This window comes from Nothoprocta perdicaria, unplaced genomic scaffold (genome assembly GCF_003342845.1).
Source record: "Nothoprocta perdicaria isolate Ctin4 unplaced genomic scaffold, notPer1 scaffold_214, whole genome shotgun sequence".
In the NCBI taxonomy this organism is placed as follows: Eukaryota; Metazoa; Chordata; class Aves; order Tinamiformes; family Tinamidae; genus Nothoprocta; species Nothoprocta perdicaria.
Window position 1 is genome coordinate 888559 of NW_020455360.1, and position 25542 is coordinate 914100.

General features: G+C 46.0%; 1 protein-coding gene across 1 annotated transcript in view; it reads left to right on the forward strand.

Annotated features, from left to right (window-relative positions):
* Window positions 1-8024: 8024 nt before the first annotated feature.
* PSTPIP1 (proline-serine-threonine phosphatase interacting protein 1) overlaps window positions 8025-25542 on the forward strand; it is a 34703-nt gene continuing 17185 nt past the window's right edge. The window contains exons 1-4 of the mRNA XM_026038656.1: window positions 8025-8054; window positions 11287-11387; window positions 15072-15146; window positions 24543-24577. Coding sequence (XP_025894441.1) covers window positions 8025-8054; window positions 11287-11387; window positions 15072-15146; window positions 24543-24577 — 241 coding nt within the window. The remainder of the gene's footprint in view (window positions 8055-11286; window positions 11388-15071; window positions 15147-24542; window positions 24578-25542) is intronic.

A 25542-nucleotide genomic window follows, 5' to 3' on the forward strand; every position in this document is an offset into this window, starting at 1 on the left:
GGTTTAAGGTTGCTCAAAGCCTTCCTTAAAATATGTTTCTTCAGCAGTAGTTACCTGATTTTATATATATATATATATATATATATATATGCAAGATTTTAGGAAATTAAAACATAAATCAGTTCTGATAATCAGTGCAGGACAATACACACGATGCCGTATTGCTGCATGAACGTACCAGGCGTTACCTCTCAACTCTAGCATCATACAGACAGATAGGTAAATTAATGAGGAGTACGTTCGTGACACCAGCCGAGTTCCCTGTTAACAGGTTATGTTACTAGGCAGAGATCTGAGCAATGTTCAATTTACTGCTACAGAAAGCAGTAACCAAGCTATTTCTTTCACTTCTATCGCAAATATTGATGGACCTCCACATTCCAGTACTGGCCAATTGCTTCTCCACTATTTTTTCCATTGCTTTTTCCTTCTATTTCCCTTTTCAAGGAGCCTGCTCAACACCCCAGTTGTAACCTCAACCCTGTGAACTAAAACGACTTCAGGCTAAGAGGTAGATAGGGCATTTACCGGCATCTTTTGTTGCTTTGCCTTAGCCACTGGGAAGAAGGAATGAGGAAAATTTTTGGAGAAAGCATTTGTTTTTTGGGCAGGATCTAAATCGCCTTGAGTTCAGCAGGAGCAAATCTATTCCCTTTGGTAGCTCTGGATGAAACACAAGTAGACAAGTCAGTGCTGAAAATTATGGGCTCCTAATGCACTTAAGGTGAAAGAAAAGGATGGTGCACAGCGTGAGGTGCTTTTTATTCCTCTGCTGTGGGACAAGCACAGGACTTGTGGATTTTGATAGCTCAAATTTAAAAGCACTGGTGAGCTGGAGATATGGGCCAGTAAATAGGACACACGCCTTGGGCCCCAAACTTAGCTCCTTGTCCTGCTGTGGACATTTCTTCTGCCCTGGGTCACAATGCATCCCTTACCACTAAAACAGCAGGATCCTATGTCCTCGAGCACTCTAAGCAAAAACAGAGCAGAGATTACAGCCAGATAATACAGTAGCAGGAGTCATATTAGTCCCTGAGATAGGTAGCCTGCTCTAAACAAAGGTGTTTTATCTCTTATTTTGACTTTAGAATACGGCCTATAGCAGATTTAACACAAAATGTGCTTCAGAGGTGAATCCTTCAGCTGCTACTGTAGCTTTTCCACACAACCGTATGTTGTGTTGGGCACGTCTAACTGTATGTTACACAGGCCCTAAAAGCTCTAAGCAGTTCCATGAAAACTTTCACTTGCAACCTGCAGTACAACAGCAGAATTATCATAAAGGATTCATAAAGACTTATGAGAAAATTCTTCTCATGACTTCCTATATGCACTATATCAAAGAAATACAACAATATATATGTATTTTTTACTCAAAAAAGGAAGTCTTTGTCATACAAGGAGCCACCCTGCTCTCATGCAGAGGCTGTGTTGAGCTGAGAGCCCTATATTTGGCTTTGTTTTGGGCGGCTGCTGTTTTGAACCAGGCCTGCTGGAGGAAGTGGGCCTGGCAGGTCTGCTGGTACCGGCTCCTGCCCAGGCGCCGTTTTGGAGGCTGAGCCCTGGAAGGGAGGACGTCCGCCCTGGCCGCGTCTGTGCTGGTGTTCACAGTTGGTTTAAGCCTACCTGCTGCTGGGAGCGCATGGAAGTGGAGGAGGAAGGGCAGGAAGTTTTGCCCCCAGGCTCGGGGAGGAGCACCCTGCGAAGGGGTTCAGAGCAGCCCCTAAAACAGCCCGAAATGCCAACGAGGAGACCTGGCTGGCAGTGGTGGCTACGGAAACACTGGCGCTTTCAGGAATCCCTTCTGAGCAGAGCACAACAGAGCCCTTAAACGAAAGCCAAGGGCACTGACGCTCCCACAGCTGGTACTAATAGTGAGAGGAACAGCCCCATGGCCCTGGCATGTAGCACCGTGCAACGTCTCACTCTGGAGTCCCCAGCATGGAAGACTCAAGGATGGAGATCCACAATCTCTCTGGGATATCTATTTCAGCATTTGACCATCCTTACAGCAACCATATTTCTTCTCATGTTTGAATGGAAGGCCTTGCATTTCAGCCTGTGCTCAAACACTCGCAGCTCTCAGCCTCTCACCATAGGGGAGACCCTCCAGAGGGAACCTCCGATTCTCCTTGGGACCCTCACTTCAAGCTATTTTCCTCCCGGGAACGGGTGATTCATTGGCCTCTGTCCCATTCCTGCCGCCGTGCACCATGGAGTGGGCAGCACCCATCCTCCTTCAGCACCATCTGCAGCACCAGCCAGGGGCACGAACCTCTCCTTGCGGTGCCGGCACTGTGCAAAGCTCTGAATTTCAGTCCAGCTAAATTTGCTGCATATCAGTATGAAGGCAAAAAAAGCCTGCTTTGTAAACAGATTTTTTATTTTGTACTTCAGCTTCTTTGAGCTCAAAAGCACCTTGTTCTGACTCAACTTTCATGCTGTAGCACAGCAAGGTATTTTCTGGCTGGCAGATGGCACATAAAACACTTGTTTCATCCCCTGTTTTATCTAGCTTTTGTAATAAAATATTTCTCAGCAGCCGCAGCTCAGTAATTCATGAATCTCAGGGTGCCATACAGACCCATTTCAGGATTTCAAGCCTGGGATGAGGCGAGGGCCGGGGTGCAAGGCTCTGCACTGGAACTGGGGCTGCTCAGAGTGTCAAGAAAAATAAAACACACATCCAGATCCCAGTATCTTCTCAGTTCCCCAAAGAATTTCTCCTTTACTATAAAAAGGAGTTCAGTACTTCTTCAATGCAGTGGAAAAACGTCACTGAACAAGATTGAGGAATTGAAAAGTTCCATAGCTGTTGGGAAAGCACTCTTGGTGTGGCTTCATTTTGGCTTCAAATGAAAGAGCAGTGGTCACCGCTAAGCTGCAAACCTTGATAATTAAATAAGAACTGAGTAGCAAAGGATTCTGGCTGGTTTAGAGACATTAGCTCTTGCTTTTCCATTGAAAGACAAGAATAAATTAAAATGGACAAACAAATAAGCTTTGCTTTCCGTTTAAATAACTGCTTTTCAAACCAGGATGGTGCTCAAGCCTAAATAACTTCTAAAAAGGAAGAAAAATGAAAAACTAAGAAAAAATGTGAAAAACTCCCATGTGGGCAGCAGCTGGTATCGGAGCCAGCTTGGCCAGGGCTGCCCCAGCCGGAGCCGCCTGATGCCCAGCACCGGGTGCCTTTAGAGCAGTGCGTGTGGCTGGTTCTGCCTTTGTTTGGAGAGGTCAAGAGGGGAAGTATGGACATTTTAAATGTAAAAAAAAACAAGCTGCAGGACAGGAAATCTGTTTCTCACCCTGCTCTCTCAGTAACAGCAGCTCATTTCAGGCAAGAGCCGCTTACGAGAAAGCAAAACACACCGAGGGCAGAGTGTGCAGCGGCTTTTTGGCAAATGAAACATGAATTTCCTTCTTGTTGGTTAAACCAATGGGCAATTGTGAGTGCCCGACCATAGGCTGAGGCAATAATTTAAGGACTTAAATGGTATGGAAGATGTGATGAGGCTGGTGCAATGTCTTCGCGTGCACCACGTGTGCATCCAGCTAAATGTTCTGCTGATTGAGAAATCTCTATCAAGGCAGAATTAATTCATTTAATATTATTTTTGTATGAGACAAGGGAAATTCACGGAGACAGTGCTTTCAATCACAGAGAAATACTTTCCAGAAGCAAACTTAGCACTTGAGGCAGTTGTCCCAACTGGACAAACTTCTAGAATTCTCTTAGCCTAAAGTTGATTTTCTTCTGTCAGATTGCACAAGTCCCCCACGCCGAGTGTGTGATAAGGCATCCTAACGGAGAATACATTGCATCTTGTTGAGTAACAGGATATGTTGAAAATAATTGTTTAGGTGGTAAAGATCCCTTGTAAAGTGGAAATGGCAACATGCAGCGATCCAAATAACCCTCCCTAGGAAATGAATTCAAGATTAATGAGAAACTTCTATAAGCTTCCTACTCCCATCCACGGCAAAAKAAAGAACAAAACAAACTTGCAATCTTTTCGAAAAGAACAAAAATAACTCTATGGCTGTTCTTAGGAAACTTTGCGCGTTCTCATACTCTTATTCAAAGCGTTAAGAGAGATGGCTAAAAAGAACAGCTGGAGCAAAGTCCACGTTACCCAATGTGATGGAGACTTCTCAAGTCTGCTCCCAGTTTGCCACCAGTTCCCAGTCACAAAACCACCTGGCAAAAGTCAAGGAGGCTCTTGTGCAACTGCCACATTGTAGCTTTGCAAATAATGCAGTGATTAACATCTGAAAAAGCCTGACTAGCTGCTAGGGCTGCAGGGATGCCTCATACCTAAAACATTAGCTCGCCGGGATGCGAGCAAGGAGAGGGAAGACTAAGGAAGTGGAGGAGTGAAAACTTCTTGTCAGCAGGAGTCCAAAACAACCATATTTCCATCTCTGGAAATGGCCCTGAGGGCGAGAYACCCCTGGGAAACTAGCAGTTTGTTCAGTGCTGCCAAGTCTGCAATGCTGCCACGAAGCTGCCACCCCAGCTCCTGCAGACCTGAGGCTTGATGAGAATCCGCTCTCATTTTAAGTTCTCCAGCCCAGTTTGGTTTTTATATGGAGACACAAAGAACTTTTATCCAACAACTCACCAACTGGAAAAGTGCAAATCCGCTGCTTTTTCCATCTAATTTTTAAGGCCTCAGTGAATATTTGTATCTGTGCTACGTTTGGCAAAACTCTTTGCTCCTCACAAGAGGTACTGCATCAGAGGCTTAGATAGCAAAGATGGGAGTGTAACTGCCATCAGTTTCAGTGAACTTCTGAAACGAAGGCAACTTCAAGAATTCACAGAAAAGTCTCAAAATTGTCACCTGCATCCTCAGCAAACACCTGGACTTCTGAGGTATGACAACTGAGCTGCCAAGAAAGGAAAGTATTTGCAAGTGCCCAGCTCCAGCCCACCTACTGCTTCCAGCTTCTTTCTGCTTACACGAAAAAAAGGAACAATAACTTTCCTGAACCACCGATACGTGGCATGCTGTCCTGGAAATAAAAGCCTAAAAACACTAGGGGAATTTTAAAACATCCCATTAAAAAAAAAATCAACAAAACAAAAGAAAAAAATACAAAACAAATGATTCACTTACAGTGAAAGACCATGACATGACAGAAAATATCCAGCCCATTTGATACCCCTGGAGATTACACTGCTTGCGTGACTGCCGACTGCTCACCCGCAGCACACACCTGGTCCTTGACAGAGCAGTGCTGTGCCCGTGCATGGTAATAGGACAGAGTGGTAAAACCTGCTGATATAACACAGTGAGAACAACTCCCTTTCAACCTAGTTAATCTATGCTATGTGATACACCTGCCCCAGCCTGGATTTCCCTCAGACAAAAGACAAGACACTGGCAAAACAAGGCTTGCTCAGAACTCAATATTGCCMGTTCCTTCTAAGCTTCTACCTCACAGCCAGTAATAATTTCATTTATAAGCCTGTAAAAACTGAATCTTGAGGTCTTGTTGTACTGAAATAGAGAAGATCTGAATTATCAACTCAATTATCAACCAGTTAAGCTATGATGGAGACAAGAGAGGGAGCTTAGAAACTACCTAAGGAACTCAAAACAAATTAAATTTCTTCCTTTCTTCCTTTCTTCCTTTCTTCCTTTCTTCCTTTCTTCCTTTCTTCCTTTCTTCCTTTCTTCCTTTCTTCCTTTCTTCCTTTCTTCNTTCCTTTCTTCCTTTCTTCCTTTCTTCCTTTCTTCCTTTCTTCCTTTCTTCCTTTCTTCCTTTCTTCCTTTCTTCCTTTCTTCCTTTCTTCCTCTCTCTCTCCCCCCCTCCCTCCCTCCCTCTTTCATATGTATGAAGACTTACTTAGATGATTTAGCATTTTAATAATACTTCCAATAGAAGCGTTGGGAAAACGCCAGTAAAAACAAAGCACAGCAATGCCCTTGTAGAGGGAACTAATTTCAAGCTAAAGACAAAGAGTTTTTTTTCTAAAATAATGTTTGCAGATAATAAATCTCAAGTAAAAGAGAAGCAAATCTCATGTGGACACCATGTCAGTGTTAGTGGCAGTGGTCAGATGAGATGAGAGCGCCAGACACCAAACAGGGGACACGTCCTCAGCTGGAAGGCACTTGCCTGCGGAGATGGTAAGGTGCTGGCAAGCTCTTGCAGGAGCAGGTAGAAGTGTGAACTGGTACGTAAGGTATTTCTGTCCAAGCCAGGGCACTGGGGCAGCTCTCAAGATGATCGGATGATGCCAGGGCAGCCCCAGCCCTGCAGGGCAGCCAGAGATGCTTCGATTGCTTCATAGCCYTTTGCAAGTATCCACAGTCAGAAGAGCAAGACTTCCAATTTAGCTAGTGCTTTGTGCGTCAACCTGGATATTTTTGTGTCCGACAGCCATTATTCCAACAGCCATGTATGATAAGTATTTTAATCTTTCCTAGTCTGCATTACTGCAATACTCCCTTTCGATTTCAAATTTCAAAATATAGACACTTGCTCTTCAAAAAACTCCCGCTGCAGCCAGCTGCAAAGCACCAGCAGCATAAGGCTCAGAGAACAGATGTCACTGCAAGGCTAATACTCAGTTAGTTAAAAACCACAAGAATTAGCACCAGGTTCTAGGCCAGAGCACCAGCTCTAGGCCACTAGAACATAAGAAAACCCGTGTTACCTTCCTGCTGCTTTTGCACTGAGCTTTCTAACCCACGTGCAGGGAACTGACACCATCGAGCTTCCCACTAGCAGCCTTCTCACGTAATCAAAGTCCCTCGAGCCTCTCCAACAAGCCCATCTATCCCAACACGCTTCAGAGCCACTTGGAATAATCCTTCCCAYGATTAATGCCGGGAAAGTTTACCTGTGTGATTGCCTGTGCAGCCAGAAAATCAGTTGCAGGGCACCTTTCTGCCTCAGCCCCAGTGCGCTCCCATGCACTCTAAGCTCTCTAAGAAAGTATATCCTGATGTGCTATCCACCCCTCTGCTTGCAGGCCCTCCTTGCACATYGTGGGGAAAGGCTGTTCTGGCTAAACTACAGTCTAAATTGGTGCTTTTCAGTCTCATGCTCCCTTTTACCTTCCTCTCATCCCTGGAGGCAACAGAGCTGCTCATTACAATGGAAGGAAGCAACTTTTGCAGATAGGCAGGAGAGGAAATAAATGTGGCCTCTCCATTAACTGGGATTCTCCCTAGGAGGAGAGAAACCCTGGTGGGTTCCAGTGCAGAGACCAAGAAAAAACAAAAGAGAACAGTTCCGATCTGCCCGTAGCGCTGAAATCCTTTTGCTGTGCACTTTTGTTATTTGTGATTACAGGCCTGTTGGACAACACAGATTAACTAATCCTTTTTATTAGAATTACGTTGTCATTAAAATGACAATAAGCAAATCCTCTTTCATATTCATGCCTTTTTTGACTAAGTGGAGTCACTTCCTTGGCAGTGAGACAAATTACTGATGGCGATTCCCATCACTCTCTTCCAGGGCATTATTATGATTTTGTACAAACATCTTTTTACACATTTAATTAATCTACTTATTATCTAATTAAATATTTTTTCCCTATTTTCTAAAAAAAAAAAAAATCAAGTAACTGAATTAATTCAACGTTTTAACAGGAGGAAGTATAGAATGATCCCACAGAAGCCACGATCTCCATAATTTTCAATTAAGAAACAAAATTATAGTTGAAATATGTTAGTTTCTTTGGTTGTGCCGTTCTGAGGCTGGTTAACTGGAAGCAGATTCTGTAATGCAGTGATGCAAAGGGATCTCCTAGATATTTTGGTGACAAGAAAGTTGATTTATTTTATACTGCATATTAAAGTATTAGCCAATACGGAGCCCATGGCAAGAGAAGAGAAAAGTCCAGGTTTATCTATAGATCATAGAACATCTAGGTGCCACTGGCATGTTTTGATGATGGAAGACAGCAGATATAAACCTCTCATTTGTCAAAAAACTATTTCCTAGAGAGAAGACATTAATGCCCCAGTACAAAGCATTAGCTAGACTGTACTAGGACTATGGCAAAAAGAGATTTCAGTCTCAAACAGGTAATAGAGAAACATACAGGAACCATATAAGAATCAAAGGAACAGATAAACAATGTCACAGGGAAGGGTAAAAGAGGTTCATGTGCTGAGGTTCAACAACAGGTTGAGTGAAGGTGTATACGTATTACAGAAGAAAAATATTTTGAAATGATAGGGCAGCGGCTGTACAAGAAAAGGAAAACCTAAGTGAATGATAGCTGTGTTGTGGTTGGAAATTAAGAGGAAACACTGCAGGGCGAGAGACCACAGCAGCTTCCACTTGCCTAAACTCGCTCGGCACCGGCGCTTTCCTTTCGCTGCTCCTTGCTCGAGCRCGGCACACACGGATCTAGCTCCCTGCAGCCCCCACGGCCCTGGCTTTAAAGGATTTCAGCTCTTGTGCCTTCTTCGGCAAGGACAATAAAGCAAGTTTGTGGATAGAGTCCTAAGAAACAAAGAAAGGGATTAAATAGATGCTCGCTATTTGGTTTGATGCGGGAGGTCCTTCATTTTGCGGAGACTTGCTCAGCCAGGGGCAGCCACCAGGCCAGAAATCAGCTGGCTGCTCCAGCAGGCAAGAGCTAATGCATCAACCTGAGCAGATTCTCATTCGTCTGTGGCTGCATGAGCTCCCTTTTTAACACGTTCAAATCGTATTTTTGTTAGCAGGCGACAAACAGGAAGCAGATCTGTTGAGTAAGGCAGGGGCAGCTTTGCTTTTTGCATGCATATGCACACCCAAGCACCGAGAATGAATGATGAAAGCCCYGCTTTCACATCCTGCCTGTGATCTAGGAATGTGCAAGGGCTATTAGGRATTTTGCATTTACAGGAATATCTGTCTACATGTAGCAAGGGGGTTGCAGAAGTCTGCCAAGAACACGCAGCTCAGCCCACACCAGTCTAGCTTTGAAAGGCCCCTTTGATTTGGGCTGTGATGTATCTGTTAGACATACTGCAAAAAATCCTCCTCTTCCTGCTCACCAGGGGAGAGGGAACAGGGATGTGGTTTTAAAARTGGCTTTGCTTCTTCCCCTTCCATGTTAATAAATTAGAACAAAGCGTCCAAAGGGCTGAACTGGGCCCAGTGGGCAGTTTAGCCCCTGGAAGGGCTGCTGCTGCTGAGCACCTGACCCACTGCTGTGTTTCTGCACRTGGGTTTTTTGGTTGGCGATAATGAGCAGGTGTTATATTCTCTGCTCAGGGAATTTAATAAATGATTCCCAGATGCAAGGAATTTGCCATCATTTCATTACAGCAAGTGCTCCAGTTTAAAAGCATGGAGGGAGGGGAAAGATACTGATTTTTAGTACATATTACAGAAAGAGAGATGTTGAGCAGAACTAGCAGAGCAGCTTTCCAGGCTGGCTCCTCGTGGCAGCCTGCCTGGCTGCTGGGGTGATACAAACCCATATGATATTTTTGCTTTCCTTTGGGCAGCATCTCTGCRACGAGGAAGCTGTGTACACAGCTAGGGGACAGAGCTAATGGCAGCTGGTAAATACAATCTGCATTCGGGGGCTGTGAGCTGCTTGCGGAGCGTCTGAGCAGAGCGGCTTCTGCCAGGCAGAGGGGAGGATTAATGAGAGGCTTTTGCAGCTACAGGGCCTGCTGCCGTTGGGACGTCCTCAAAGAGAAGGACAAAAGGAAAAAGAGATATGAGGGAAGTAACAATCTGTTGCTGGAGTATTATCAAAATCCTTTCCTACTTTCCTCCAGGAGTGCCCCAAACTGGCTTTTTCTCATTTATTTCACAGCAAGATCCCTTAGATCCTGTGTATAACGTGCCCTCAGTAACATTAGGAGAATTCATCGGTTTTTGAGATCCTGTTTCTTCAAGGGTGATTATATGCATCAGATGGGCACGTGTAATCCTATGAGCTTCCCGTGGCTGCCGCAGGGATAACACAGGATCCATTGTGCTGCCCCAGCATCATCATTTATCTGCACTGCTGCCTCACTCGGCTCTGCAGCCCCGACGTTTGCTGGCAGAGGCATTCATCTGTGCCTTATGCTAACCAATATCCTACTGTCTGTCCTGTCGTGCCACGGCTCTTGATAAGAGCATCCATTAGGGAAGGAGGAATTGGGGCCATCAGGAAGCCGTACTACTGGAACCATTACTGTAACCTACCGGTTTACTGAGATTGCCTGCGGAAACGTATCTCAGTGCTCAATGAAGCAGGAGAGGAGGGTGTGCGGAGCCGCACTCCCGGGGAGCACCGGCTCCTCAATGAGCAGCACTGCAGCAGCTGCACCCTGTCCCCAGGTCATGCCTAGTGCTTATCCCCACTCCTTTCCCATCGAGAGACATGGGAAGCAAGGTGGGAGGCATCTGAAGCTGCTTGCCAGAGGGTCCTTCCCGAGTCCTCAGCCTTAGCAAAGAGACAGCAAATGCCAAACAGCTCCAAGACATGCCCTGTCACACAGGCAATCTGTACATCAAAGATCTCCTTGGCTGGCTCCATCTGTCACCTGGGGTCACGGAGCAGGACAGGCTGCACAAGAAAAACACCTGAGGCAYGGGCAGCTCCGGATATGGAATGCGAAAGCAAGGGGAGCAACAGTTCTTGGCAAGCTTTCTTGGAAAAAGAGACGTCCAATTTCCTACCGATCTAACGTTCACACTCTTAACCTCTCTGCATGCTCATGTTCCACCTCTTTTAATCCTGTCATGTTGAATTTACACCAGAGACAGACTGATTCAGACAGTGAAAAATGTCTTTGCAGGTAGAGCGGTCCCAAAGTGAGACATAACAGCGTGTCTGACGGCAACGCCACCCCTCAGCTCTGAAGGCATCCATTAAAACAGGCCAGCGCCGACCACTTGCACTGACATTGGGATGAGCACAAGTTTTCTAAGCTCCTCGGACCATTCTGTCTAACGAGCAGGTGGGAAGAGGAGCCGTTGCCCATCAGAACTGCTCAACACCCCTCCGCAGTGCACRAGTCCCCACGAACTGTAGCTCGGGCTGCTCTTCTCTTATAGAGAGTAAATGTTGAGGCTCATTTTGCTTTTTCTTTATTGGAAAAAAATATKATTTAAACAAAAATCAGCCAGAATTTCACTTTGGAGAAACCTCACCCTGTCCTGCTCCTTAACCATGCCCCAGCTGCCACTGCCCYGGGCAAATATAAAGGCCCACTTGGATTTTTCAGGAAGTTATATTGTTCTGTATGACTGACAATAGGTCTGGGAAGTCTGCAAAATAAGCTCACAAATCAGCTCAGCTGTTTGTCTTTCCATTTGCAGTGCAAAGAGTTCACTCTTCACACTGGCTACGAGGTGCTCGTCCAGCGACTGCTGGATGGACGGAAGATGTGCAAGGATGTGGAGGATTTGCTCAAGCAGAGGTAAGAAAATGAGAATGAAAAAACATGAAAAGCCTCCATTTTCTGTTCTGTTTTAYACCTGGAAAGGAGTAGAAGCTGCCTCTGAACTTCCTAGTGAGCCTTGTTTACATAGAAAAGCCTGAGTGATCTGAGTCCTAAACTGGACACAGCTGTGCAGGCAGCACATAGCTTAATGAATCAATGAAATTCATTCTCTGTCACCATAYTCAAGGCTATTTAGACAATCCAAATATAGAGCAATTTCTGAAAATGAAACAAAATAAATGAGAACTTTATGCTCGTTGCATTAGATGAAGGAGAAGGAAGATGGTTAGTGGCAGAAGTGAGCACTGGGAGRGATTATCAGGTCACCTATTTTCTTTGAATATTATTTCTCATAKAATATTAATGCAGCTTTTCTCCCTTGGATAATCCACAGCCTTTTGTCATGATTTGTGAAAGTAAACAACAAAGAAAAACATCAAAGATTTAGGAAAAGAGGGAAGGATGAAACCATCAGACATGCAGAGCTCCATTAAAGGCAGTGATCAGTCCATAATTACGTGTAACACACACATCCACAACAAGAAGCATTACTGAGTTTCTGCTGGTACAGAAAACGATTTGCACATTTTATTTCTTTAAACATGCCGTTGCCACATGCAATGTTTCAGTTTCCTGCAACTACTGAAAACACGTTATTTTTCAAATACAGACCAATCTATGTAAGATGCTATCAGAAGCCTTTTCCAGACATCCAAGGTAGTCCTCAGTAGTCCTCATCACTTGCCTGCCTTATTTGCTTCTATGTTCGTATCATCTCTGACTAATAATTTTGTGCTGTACCCTCACCCCTTATCTCTTGGGGCCCCTCAGCATCACCTAGGGATAGCCAACCTTCTCCTGGCTGAGGAAATACATATGACGCATCCACCCTGGGTTCTTTGCTATTCATTTTTGTGCTTCACACTTAAAAAAAAAATCTGATTTTAAATAGCTGGGTTAACGTTTCAACACRTAGCAGAAAGGAGACACTCATGTAAGAACACAGAGAATGGGCTATATGAATACCACGGGTAATGTATGAATGCCACAGTGGGGGTTCATCTCAGGATTGTCTCTTAAGCCTGTTGCTTTGCCTTCCTTGCTCACAGCCTGGGCATTAGTCTCATGCAGCCTCCACCTAGTTTTGTGGGTTTATGTCGGTTTTCTGACAGCTTCTTTCAAGTACTGGGACTTTYACAGGAGTGTGAGCTATCAAACTGAAAATTCATTAAGTCACAGGAGTGTGAAATCCCCCATCAAAATATGAAGCTATTTGAATTGCTTTTCTTGACTACCACTGGGAACGTATTTTATTGCCACACGTCTCACAGTCCTGAAGTCACGTCAGCCTGATGGTATCTTAGCCTCTTCTGTCTAAAATAGCTCCTTTGTGACTCATAACTCGCAGAGATCACAATTAAATTGCAGCTTTCAGACAGGCTCGGTGCTCTGCTTGCCTCTGATACTATATAGGTCTAGGGTTTTTTTTCTCTTTATAACATAGCAGAGGAGTTTCTGCAAGCTACAGGACAAGGTTCCTCTTGCCTTGTGGTAGAGGCAGGAAGGACCTTGCACAAACACGAAAAGGTAGACGTATTTTGCAGACGAGCTGAAAGAACCATTTTTTCCCTGAACCTCTTGCATACCGCACCAAACATCTCCAGAACACATGCCTGTGTGTGCTCGTGGTCTCGAGGAGGAGAGAAAAGAGCAGCCCGAGTTGCAGGGAGAAGGTACCGTTTCCAGTTTATTTCTGGAAGTGGCTTCTTCAGTCTTGTCCCTGCGTTGTTGATGGGAAAGGGAGGGCTGAACCGCTGCTCTTAGCGGCTGCCCGTGCGGTGCCTTGATGCTGCCGTGTCGGCAGGGACTCCTGCAGCAGCTGCCTTCATCCTGGCACGCAGCCGTCCTGCCTGCGCTGGCACTTAATGAGTTTTCCACCCAGGCCAGCTCCCGTTGCCTGCAAACACTGCAGCCCGGTACGGAGGAGAGCTCAGGGAGTGAGAAACAGGGCATCTTCCAGAACAAAATCYGCATTCAACTCCCCAATTATTTTCCATTTCTGAACTGCGTGCAAGGGTATCTGAAAGTGAGAAAGGCAGCACCAGGGTCAGAACAGATGGTGACAGCCCYGTCAAAGCCCCCGGACCCTGGGCTAGGCCAATTCCAGGACGACACGAGCCGAGGGCTTTGCAGGAGGATTTGCTCGAGAGCTGCCCGTGCCTCTTTCCCTGGGATAGGCAGGCAGAGGAGCAGTGGCACTGCAGTTGTTTGTGTGGCTGCATATCCACAAGCGACAAAGTCTCTGCTGCAGAAGTCACTAAAGTCAGATGAAAACAAATCTGATCTGCAGCTCTGCACGTCTCTTGAGCATAGTCCCCTCTGATGAAACTTTGTTCATCTAACGTGGCAACGAGGCGATACCCCTGCGTGGCCCTGTCACCGCCGTTTGCACCAAACGCCCTTCCTGCCAGAGGAACCCCAAGTCAGGGACATACAAAGGGCTGCCACATGTACAGGGCCCCGCTAAACCGCGGCTGTTCCTAGTGCAGGACRCGCTTCGCGAGCTGCGTGAGCCACCTTGGACACGCGGGAGACAGGGATGGAGGCCAAGTGCAGCTTCTGCTCCCGGCAATTACAGAGCACGGTGGGGCAAGCAGGAGGACGTGGATAAACCAGTGGGACTGCCTGGCCRCGCGTCGGCAGCGAAATCCCATTTTTCAGCAATTAATGCGTTTCTCCAAGGTGCTGCGTCTCGGGCTTGAGAGCATTTGAAACCACTGTGGGAAACTGGACTTACCCCAGGCAATGCCCTGCCTCAATTCCTAGCACCAAGCTGCATGCTGGCTGTTTATTATCAGCCACTCATGAGAGAAAACTCAGTTCTGCCCCGGCTTTGCATTCACGAGAAAGGAAATAATGCATGTAGTACAAATACGCTTTTCTAAGCAGAGATAAATAAAAAGCCTGAGAGAATTTTTAGTGAGGAAGATGGCAAAAAGAAGGACGTATTGCATTTCTTTATTGACCCTAGAAACAGAACTGCTCTCCTGAGGCTCTAGGTACAGTTCCCCATTAGGTGAGACATCACACCATACTGTCCCCTCYATACAATTGTCACAGTGTCACCTCATAACTAGCACGGCTGCTTCCTCCTCTGCTTCCAATGCAGCTGCACAAGAAGCACCTCATGCCTCTAATAGTTAAAAAAAATCCTAAAATTTCCTCTTATCTCCAGCTTCCGTTTATTCATAACCTCCTTTCAAAGGATCCTTTGGGTCCTGCTGCTCACTCACCTCCCAGCCTTCATTTTGGTAGCTTGTCAGCCATATCCCTGCATATTTCTGCTGCAAAACGGTCTCTTTTCCTTAGCCCTTGCACAGAGGTTCCCTCACACCTCTTCTGGCTGAGATCAGCTTTTGGGGGACAGAATTTTACATTGCAGAGACCCATCAAGGTCATGGAAACGGWCATCCATTTTCCCTCAACTCTTCTGGAAATACGTCACCTAAAACATTTTAGAGGTCCTAATAGCACAAAAAGCGGGGAGATAAAGTAAATAAATTCTATTTSTTATGTTTTATATATACTCAGAAGCAATTACAGTGAGATTTTTGGTAAATATGATTTTAGCACCAACTAAGTCGCTTTTTCTTTTAACAGAGCACAGGCAGAGGAAAGATACGGGAAAGAGCTGATCCAGATTGCTCGAAAAGCAGGAGGACAAACAGAAATCAAGTAAGGACTTCTTTTATCATTAGTGCAAATGAAAGCTTGTTGGAAGCAATACCAGACACCTGGGTTTTCCCAAGGAACGAGGTCTGAAGCTGCTCAGCTCTCAGTGAGTTCCACAACTGGATTTTGAAACCTCTGCTTGGGGTTTGCTGCTAAGGCTTTACTGACCAATGTTTTAATTTCAGGGTCATAGTGCTTAATATTTGCTTCCAAAGGCAAACTGAGTGATGTGAAAGGAGGAAAAGGAAGAGATGGGAAAGGCTGGGAATAGTGGCTCGGCAGTTCTGGTAAACGCTGAGAGATTGCAACAGGGCCAGCTCAAAGCATAAAATGCACCCACTGTGAGCTCTGCAGCAAGGAAAGGGCTTAGGCTAGAAATGTAAACTTTAATGTCCTGTGAAGAGGCTTCAGACAGATCAATGAAACCACTGAAATACCCTAAAATGACATCTATTTCTCTCTGTTTCCTGTACTATTATCTAAGGTCATGTATAAATTGTATTGGAAAGGCAAGATATATGTTGGCATGGAATTTAACTTAATAAACACTGCTGATAACTGCTATTATTGATCTTGGGAGCAATAATGAGACATTTTGCCATTACTGTAACAAGTAATAATAGAGTAATAAGGTAGAAAAGGATGAAGATTTGGGGTCATAGAAGCTAGGTCTGAAAGAGACCTCAATCTAAACAAAACAGCTCTATCAATCCCTAGAGCCCACTACTTCCATCCATTCCAAACCTGATTTCTTAATTGCAGTCTCCTTTTTGGGCCAATTTATGACTCTCCCTCAGAATGAGCAAGGTTTCCTGTTGGGGGTTTATTGGAAACCTTGACCTCAACCYTTTGCATCAACAAGACCCGCGAGTTCCAGCCCATCACCTGTAGCAGGGGGTGTTTCRGCCGAGATGGACCCCGCTGCAGCAAGCAAGGACGAAGCCGCAGTGCGGCGCGGCGCTGAGGCTCTCTCCAGAGCACGTGTGAGCCGTTTTCTCCCCTAGTTACCCCATCTCGGCCTTAGTCTTAAGCACTACAGCAGCAGTGGGGTAACAAGGAAAAGCAGTTACTGGTATCTCAGTTCACAGAGTTCAACAGAGCAAAGGAGGGAGAAGAAAAATGATTTCAAAATTAAAATAGCAGATTAAGGACGGATGGCTTCTTCTCGAACCAAATGCCAGATTAGCTTTTCAGGATTAACAAAAGACTCCATCTAAATTTCTTGACTGTCAGTGCAGGGCAGGCAGGGCAGATGTGCTCCGAAGCAGACGGCTTTGGCTGCTCTTGTGTGACTTAGTGGATAATTCATGGGTCTGGCTTTTCCTAAGGGATTATCAGAGCCTGATTTGGAGGCAGAGCCAAGTCCCAGCACTGCGATATGGATCCAAGTTCCTCTGAAGTCGGAGGCAGTTTGGAGCCAGGCCCAGCTCCACTTTGATCCTGCAATTACACAGYTTGGCACAGAGAGAACGCATTGAATAGACCGAGGCAGCAAAGTGCCGGGCTGATTTACTCGGTTTCCATGAACCCACACCTGGTCTGGAGAGCAACCAGCTGATATTTTTATCAGAGTAAATATCTCTATCTACTGGGAGCAGAGAGAGGGAGAGCACTTTGCTTTCTGCTGTTCAGCATCCCTGGGTGCTTAAGGAGTTATGTGGACGGACAGCGAAGGGCAGCGTCCAGAGTACCCAGTGCTAGATTGGAGAAAGCTGCTCCCTGTTCAAGGCTGAAGCAACTTATGAAAATGAAATATTTGTTTTTAAGGCCTAAAATGTTTTGACGCAGTGTGAAATCGTGGTGTTCATGAGTCTATCCTGTTGACAGCGGCTCTGCTCCCAGTGTCAGGCTCTCGGAGGCAGGAGAGGGAGGGAGCAGACGCGCTACCTAGTCAGAAATGCTCCTCGAGGGACGATGCTGCAACGAATCACACACRTTATTCCTAGTCCTTCCTCTTGATTAAGGCTCCCCACACTGTTCTGCAAGTGCTTGGGRGGCTGAACAGGGATGGCCCCACCTTTGGATGTGCCTTGGGGCAGCAGTATTTATGAAACAAGGTCTAACTAAAGAGTCGTGCAGGTATTTGTGTCTGACRCTTGCATTGGACAATAACCAGGACAAAAAGCAGCTTCCACTGATTCTTTTCTTCTTTTTTTTCTTTTTTTTCTTCTTTTTGTTCCCAGAACTTCCTGTGCCATGTTATAGATTGCAGGGGGAATTACTAATTCCAGGTCACTCAGTCATTTTCTTCCTAATGCAAAATTATCCCCTGGTCTTAAATCCAGTTACCTCTTTAATATATTGGGTACTAGGGCTTTCTCTCACCTCTGGGAAATTATTTCACAACCCAACAGTTCTTCGTATCAGGAAGATACCTGATCTGCCTTTTAATAGCTGATAAAAAGAAATCCATCAGTAACATCCATAAGCTTCCAGTGTCAGAAAATACCCAGGAGAACCTAAGAGAAGGATGCACAAAGGAGGGATAAACCCCAGATTTTTCCAGGATAAACCCCCATTTCCATATCCAGGTGGGTGTCCTCACTGTTACAGCATGCTACACCCAGTAACTGCCATTCCCCTGCCTCATTCCCCACGTGGAGAACAGTTCACCTCAAAAACCTTCCCAAATTTCAAAGCTTTCAATTTTGAATCAGAGCAAAGAATAATTTTCACAGTTTTCAGGCTCTTCTACCCCCTAAACTTCTGCTTTAGCTGGAGCAAATTGCTGAACTTAAGTGAGTAGAAATTGTTTCAACTTCCCCTCATTATTTCTTGAAAAATACAGATCAAGGAATGCGCTGCCCACTCAARAGAGATGGACTGCACAGCCCATCGGTGCTTTGCTTCCATCTCTAAACTCCAGTTAAAATAACTCCTTGTGGGCAGACTTTTCCTCTGTAGGCTTTGGCCAGTGGAAGAACTATTGGAAGACCGTSCTGCGCGCTGCTGGCGACCAGCCTGTGCACATGTCAGTAGCAGGAGCTGTCCTGAGAGCAGACACACGAGTTGTCATCGGTGAAGTCCTCTCASCATGGGCATGGACCCCCCAGTCCCACTACCTGCTAATGCTTTGCACAGACCGCTGTGATCACAAGCCAAGGCTCTGCTAGGACACTCCTCTGCTGAAGATCTACAGTAGCAGCCTGGGAAAGGAGGACAGTGTTGTGCCTCGCTTGCAGACACTTTAGCACTGGAAATGTGAGAAATGGCTTTGTCTTGACTGCCTATAAGGCACAAGCTTTCAGCACTGCTGCAGAAAGTACAGAGAGTAGTGGCCACAACAGGACTTGTAAAAGAAGCTGGTGCTGGTTATAGTGGGCAAAACGAACCGCACGCTCCAGCTTCAGTCCCAAGAAATCGAATTTCTCTGGAAGTGCTGGCTCCGAAGCACCAAGTCACCCAGGAGTAGGGCACAACAGATACGAATGAGACTTTCTGGCCCCTTGCTCTCCCGTGGGGAGAAGCTGCTTCCCATGGGGAAGGGAGATGCCCTCTTTCCAACACAGGGTCCAGAACCTGCTTGGTGGCTGCAATCAGCCTTGGCCAGCTCATTCTAGAGTATGGAACGATGCACAGACTTAAATGCAAGTGTTAGACTACAAGGAGGGGCACAGAGCCTCAGACCAAAGTCCATTCATACTAATATCCTGTCCCCAACACCAGATCCCCAGGGAAGAGTAGAAAAACAGGGCAAGTGTATAGAGATATTTCTCAGAAAATAATCTTCTAGCCTTTAGCAACTAGTGGTTCAGGGGCTGCCAAGCCAGCAGCGCCTCTGTATTTAACAGCCCCCAGTAGAGCTGCCTTGTGCAAATTTGTCAAGCCCTTATTTGAAACTCTGAAGCACTTTAGCATCCACTCCACTAAGTCCTGTGGTAAAGCAATCTAATTTAACCTTAAGTGCAGCAGTGTCTTGCTTGCTCGTTTTTAACCTCCTCACCACACTGGCCGTATTCGATGCGACACAGACAGCAGAGGCGGATTGGCTTCCTCGGAGCGGGGCTGCTCACGGCATGTCTGCAGCGGCGCCCCGCAGCCCCGCTGCTCCTCGCGAGCACGCGGAGCGACGCGCCAGTGTCTGAAGTGAGACCGCCCGGCTGCTTCCTTCAGGGTAATCACCTAATCAGCCGCCTGTCCYGGGTGGTGAGTCCTTGCGGAGCAGGACGGAGCGGGGACGGAAGGTCGGCGCACACGTRCAGCGCGCAGCTGCAGTCCCTGACGCGCGGCACAGAAGCAGATCTCTGCAGCTCACCTGCCAGAGGTCATGAAGCCTATCCAAACCGGTTTTAAAGCTCTGTTATACCCCTATTTTAACTATGACAGTTTTTATATTTGAAGCCTAATTTCAGAGACTCTAGTTTTAATACAAATTATAAGACGGCTACAAAGCTGCAGCCRGGTATTCTTGGCAAAGGCCAGTTCACGCCAACATCCACTGGGGAAAACAGGCCTATACGTTATGAAGTTTAACCTGCTGCATAGTTTTGCCCACTCCCCATATTCTGGCAAAACTGGTTAGGAAAGAAACCCCACTATCCTTTGGCGCTGCATGCATGGGAAAGGATGCCACAGAAAGTGGTGCCTTTTGAGGCAGGTGACAAGACTGAGGTGCACACGTTTGCTGGTACCTTGCACAGGAACGAGGTCCTGGCACATGCTAGATGCTTCACAGCAGAGCTCCTGCCTCTGGGAAACACCCCTGCGGATGGCTGAGAACTTGCACGCAGCAGTTTGGGGCAGCGCAGCATGAGAACGGGACATACTGCTGAGCGCAGTTTCAGATTCATCCTCAGCTGAAGCAGAGCCCCAGGAGCTCAGGTCTTCTGCAAGATAGCTCATGTAAACACGCTGTAACTTGGTTAAAGTYTGTCTAGTCTGACAACAGCTATTTTTGTAATTGGCCCTCACGTATGTGATTTCCTACACTTTCCTTCCTTTTCCACTATCATCTCCTTCAGATCTCAGGGAAGGGTAGTTCCTTCAAGCTTATGTCTGCTCTGCCCTTCTCTGCATAGCCTGAAATAGCATTTTTTCCAAGGAGCATGAGGTGAGGGCAACAAAACCCCAAATTGCCACTGCCTTTATACAAATATATTGCATCTGTCACAATCTTCTCTACTATTCACACAAAACAAGCATTTTTGAATTGCAGCTAGAGACCATGTTGGAAGGTCACATTCATCCYTGGTTAGTTATTCTCCACTCAAATGTTTCAAACCTGCAGGGAGTTTATATGCTTTAATTTTGAACCTGCAGGACCCTGTGAAAATGGATCCAAACCTGTACTCTGAGAGTGCTAAGCCTCTGCTCAGTCCTTGTTAAATCCAATCTAGATAAGTTCTCCTGGGCATTTTTTTTGTACTGTGTTGATTTCTTTCCAGGAGGAGGGAGGAAATTTATGTTTAAAGGTAGAAAAGTTTTGATTGTTTTATGATTTGGTGCAAGTGAAGTTCTGAGTCACAGAAGACCTAATCCTTGGTCTGCAGGCTTAGATTTAGAGAGGGAAGAGGGAATGTGAATATCCCACCCTGTTTTCTTCCCCTGTCCCAGCAGGGCCTGTGTAACCAGCCTTGGCAGTGAGATGCAGCCCCCTTCCCGTTCAGGTTGGGGCTGCTGCTGCTTCTGACCTATGTCTGAAACAAACGCAAGCGCTGGAAGCAAGAGCTTGTGCACAGACACACGGGAGCATTAGAAGAACCCACCACACGTCTACRGCCCAGACTCCCAAAGGGGAGCCCGGTGCTGGGCACTGCTCAGCTGCCCAAGGCTTCTCCCGGCGGCAGCAGGGATGCTGCAAAGATTAGAGTAAGAACAGAGCATCGTATTGGTTCATGGTTCGTGTTGATGATGCTCAAAAAAAAAAAAAACCCTAACTGAGAAGAGGAAGGGAGGGTGTGTTTTCTACTTCTATTCATCAAACAAAGAAAAGAGAAAAAAAAAAAAAGTGGTTTTATGGTTAGAAAAGCCTAATTTTACCTTCTGCGTGCAGGTTTAAAGGGCTTTTATGAATTATTCAGTGTCTGTTTTGGAGAGAAAGCAAAGAATTGAACAAAATCTCCAAACCAAYGAGCCAAAAGTTGCAAAAAGGAGTGACACAACAGCATGCAGCATGGGTACAGCATTGGTGTGAGCAGAGCTCTGGTAATTACATCTTTGGGGCAGCAGAATTCAGGCTTTGATGACAGGGAAGCCAGAAGCCCCAGAGCTCCATGTGCAGCCCATGTCCTGGACCCTGCTGTCTGTTCAGACCAGTCTTCACAGGATTCACATCCAAAGGATGAAAGAGAAGGCAAACCAGGGGAGCAAGTGGGACAAGGTCAGGCTGAAATGCAGCAGCAAACACCCGCGTTCCACCTAACAGTGAGGCTATTTTAGCCACTAGATGGCAAAAAACACCAGAAGTTGCTGCAGAACAGCTTTTGCACAGACTTATCTGTTCCCTGTTACTCCAGATGGAGAGTCAGTCCTTTCTCCATCAGAAATTCATTCTGACAAATCTAATCTTCAAATGTCCAAGGGGGAGTCTTTAACAAACATGCCTAGGAAATTCCTGTCCAACGCTATTTCAACAAGACATCTGCAGGTGGCTGCATGTGGGGATGCCCAAAGGGAAGGCTGGTGCTCTGTCTTTAGCTTGAGCCGTTTAACAGGCTTCCAGTTTTGTCATGGAAACACTAGAACTGAGCAATTGAGGGAAAAAAAATAAATAAAAGGGAGCACAAATCTCATTTTGCTTGAATTATTTTGAACCTCAGTTTTTCTAATTTGGCCACAACGAAACAAAAAATCCATTTCTATCATAGCACCAAAGGAGTGGCGTTTCAGAATGAAGACCTTACCAGCCTTGTTAGGAAGTCACTCGCAGATGAACCCTAAYACGAGACGCTCTAAATCGGCAGAACATATACCAAAGAGCACGGACAGAATTAAAATTCACACGTACACCTCTGCTGCATAGGGAACTTCCATTAAACCCTGCATTACTACAAGTAGAGCAAGGAAATGATGGATTTTAGTGATCTAACCTGCACGCCCAGCAGCCGCGAGGAGCTGCCGCCTGCACGTCCCGTGGCCGCCGAGGAATCCCCAGGGCACGGGATGCGATTTACTCATTCTCTCCCTCCCCTACCTTGACATRTTTGCTACTCCCCTAAGCCCCATAAGGATGAGGGATCTGATTCACCGATTTCAGGGAAGTGTTGTTAAAATAAGGAAGGAAGGGGCTGCAGTCTGTTTCAATCTACTTACGGACTGCGGCCTTGCCCTAAGCTGCGCCTGGGGAACGGGCTGGACAAATCTTTCCTGCAAGGARAGATCGTGCGGGGGCAAAGGTTGTTCACAGCCTGGTCCGTTATTATACCAGAAGACAGACCAAGCCTTACAGGGAGCCAGCAAAAAGGAGAAAAAGCTGCTTGTGTGGCTCCTGATCAGGAAACACCCTGGTAGCTGAGATGCCTGGAAACAAAAACAAAATAAGACAAGCAGCAAACTGCTTTCGTCCTTGATGTGTGCTGAGAATACATTATTCTGCAGTACCCAGTACAGCGATTTTGCTGGTCTTGGCATAAACTGAATCACCAGCATCAAGGAAACCATCTCCAGGGAGAGCAGATCAACACGACATGCAAAGAGTATGTGTGGTTTGCAGGGTCCTGTATTTTTGTGTTAAGAGCTCTGTCTTTTTAATTTCAGTGTTTACATATTTGTGGGATGAAATTGCTAGCACATTTCCAACACTCCATTGGAAATAGACATGAAAAAAAAGCTGATTTTATCCCATTTGTATACTGTTCTTTTTGGATTTTATTTTTTCAAACTAGACTAATAGAGTTTTGAGTGGGTAAAAGGCCTGCYTACCTTCTAAGGTCAAGCTTTTAGAACTGAGCTGGAAAGAATCCTTTTAGTCTCCTTTAATTGTGAAAACYTAGTTTCCATTAAAATTTAACACCGCACTATTTTTGTGAATAGGGAGCAGAAGGAAAAGCAAATGAACCTTCAGAGCGTTAAAGGATTATTTGAACATTTTTCACGTTTTAGTTTGCACTAACACCCCTCAGGAGATTCACTACAACAAGTTTAATTTACTATAGCTATTTCCTTCAGAAAAAGCTGGAAGAGCAAGATCAATACCTGTCATTTCTGGCTCAAAGTCTGTTCCGTGTATTTGCACGTATAGCTGCAAAGATAGATTTGGAGGCAAACTGCAAGGCAGTTATCACTGGAGACAAACCCAGCCTTCCCCAGCTCCTGCATGATCCTCCTGTGCCTGGTCAGGCCGTCTTGCTTCTGCGAGAGCAAGTTTTGATCAGGAAACAGATGTCCAGTCTAAAATAGCACAGAGCAATTAGAGTCCTTCACGTGTCTCTTAAACCCCCTGGAATGACCCAAGAGATGGAGGATTTCCCTACCCATCTGTAGGCACACATGGCTGGGAATGATATGCATCCTCTTCTGGGCTCTCCTAGAAGCCAAGCGGAAAGATTTTGGAGTCTTTATTACCGAGCTTTTCTCCTGGGCTCCCCCATGTTGCTGGGAAGGGGCTCTCTGCCAGAGCCCAGCCTATTCCCTGTGTGGGGAAAGGACTCTCTGCAGAGCCAAGCCTATTCCCTGTGGGGACCAACACAGTCCGAGATCAGAAGAAATGTCTTGCAAACCCGACCCACCTCCAAATCACAGCATAGCCCTGGCTCGTGTGTCTACAAGCGCCCTTCCATGCTGCAAACCAGGGGATAAGGCAGGTTAAATCAGAAGTGCCTCATACAGACGGCGCCCCGTTTCACAGCACAGTTTAAGCCAGCTGCACTTCTCAAGGGCTGAAGGCCCTTCGGAAAAGCAGGATTTCCAAACCCAGGGAGCCTCCCTGAACCATTTGTGAGTTTTTTTCCAGGCCAGGGCTCTGCACCACATGGTGGTGCTGCAAAAGCGTGGTGGAGAGGCTGCTCAGCAGCATCGGTGACTGAGGAGGAGAAATTTGCTTGTGCTGCAGTCAACGTAGAGGGTGGAGCTGGTTCCTCTCTACCCTTCAGGCTAGMGCTCCAAAATCCAATTCCACTAATCATCTTTACTTCCCTCAGATGACTTGTATCTGTTGGCAAGGTGCAGAGCAGAGCAATGTCTGTTAACGTGCACAGCTCCAGACACCGCTGGATCAAAGAAGCGGGTGCGCATAAAGAGCAGTGTAATTCCTTGCTTCATGGAGCATTTTATTGCATTTCCTAATGCTAACAGATTGATGATATTGTGCCCGTTAGCACGGTCACTTTTTATGACAAGACTAATAAGAATTTTATTTCTATGTGAATCTTTGAGGTTCTGAGGGAAAGTTTTTCATTTAGATTCAAACCCCCTTCTGAGAAGCCTATACTAATGAAATTGCATTTGGTTTTTACCCCACAGCACGCTGAGGGCAGCATTTGAGAGTCTTAAGCAACGTAAGTATTTACCTCTTCCTTCCTAACCTGGGTGAAAAAGGCATCCTGTATCCATCCTCTCTGAAAGTTTTTTTCTTCTCCCCCCACCCTTTCTTTACAACTCCTCCAGTATGTGCTGCAGAAAGCAGAGTAAAGGCGAGAACTGAATGCAGCACTGACTCCAGTCTCTGGCGGCAAAGAAAATTGTTCCGTGAAACCCTTTAGCTGGAACAGTGCTTGCTCTATTCTCCTTCCCAAATGGAGCTCTCCAAGCTCCTGCTCTTGCTCACCATCTCCCTCCTTTTAAGGGAAGAAACGGAGCACTTTGCATCAGTTCCCTATTTAGGTCCCAGAAACGTTTGCCCTGGGAGCCCCGACTCCACATCCTCCTCACTTCTGAATGATGAATTAGTTCCCTTTTCTGGTGCAGAAAGCAGGTGCCAATCAGTTGGGCATGACTGCAAACTAATCAAAAAAGCCTAACTAACTGAGCAGAACATATCTGCAGCACCAGTCAGTGTCTCCAGTTTGCTGGAGGTCCATGGCCAAATCCCCCAAGGCAGCATCCCTTCCTTTCTGTGCCACCGTTCACCCTTGGCACTGCTGAGGTCCCCCCAAGTATTAAATGGAGACAACTRCTTCTCCTAATGCTCTTCATTTTGACTCCAGAATCCGATCATACTTTGGCTGTGTATCTGCAAAATACACCATCTTATCTTCCCTCAGGAATACCTGTATTTGGCAATTTTTGGCTGGTTTCTCAAGTTAGTTTTATCTGGATTGATTCCCAAAAGTCCAGCTCTGCTCCATCTTCTACAAACCACTGTCCTGAAAGCAGCTTGTTTTCCGAATGTGCTCAATGCTGACCTAAAAACCTGTCAGAGCCAGAAAATACCACACCATCCTACCCAAGAGGGAAGCACACCTGGGTACTAGCACCTGTTGTTTAGACAATAATAACGTTCTGGAAAGGAACTATTCAATTA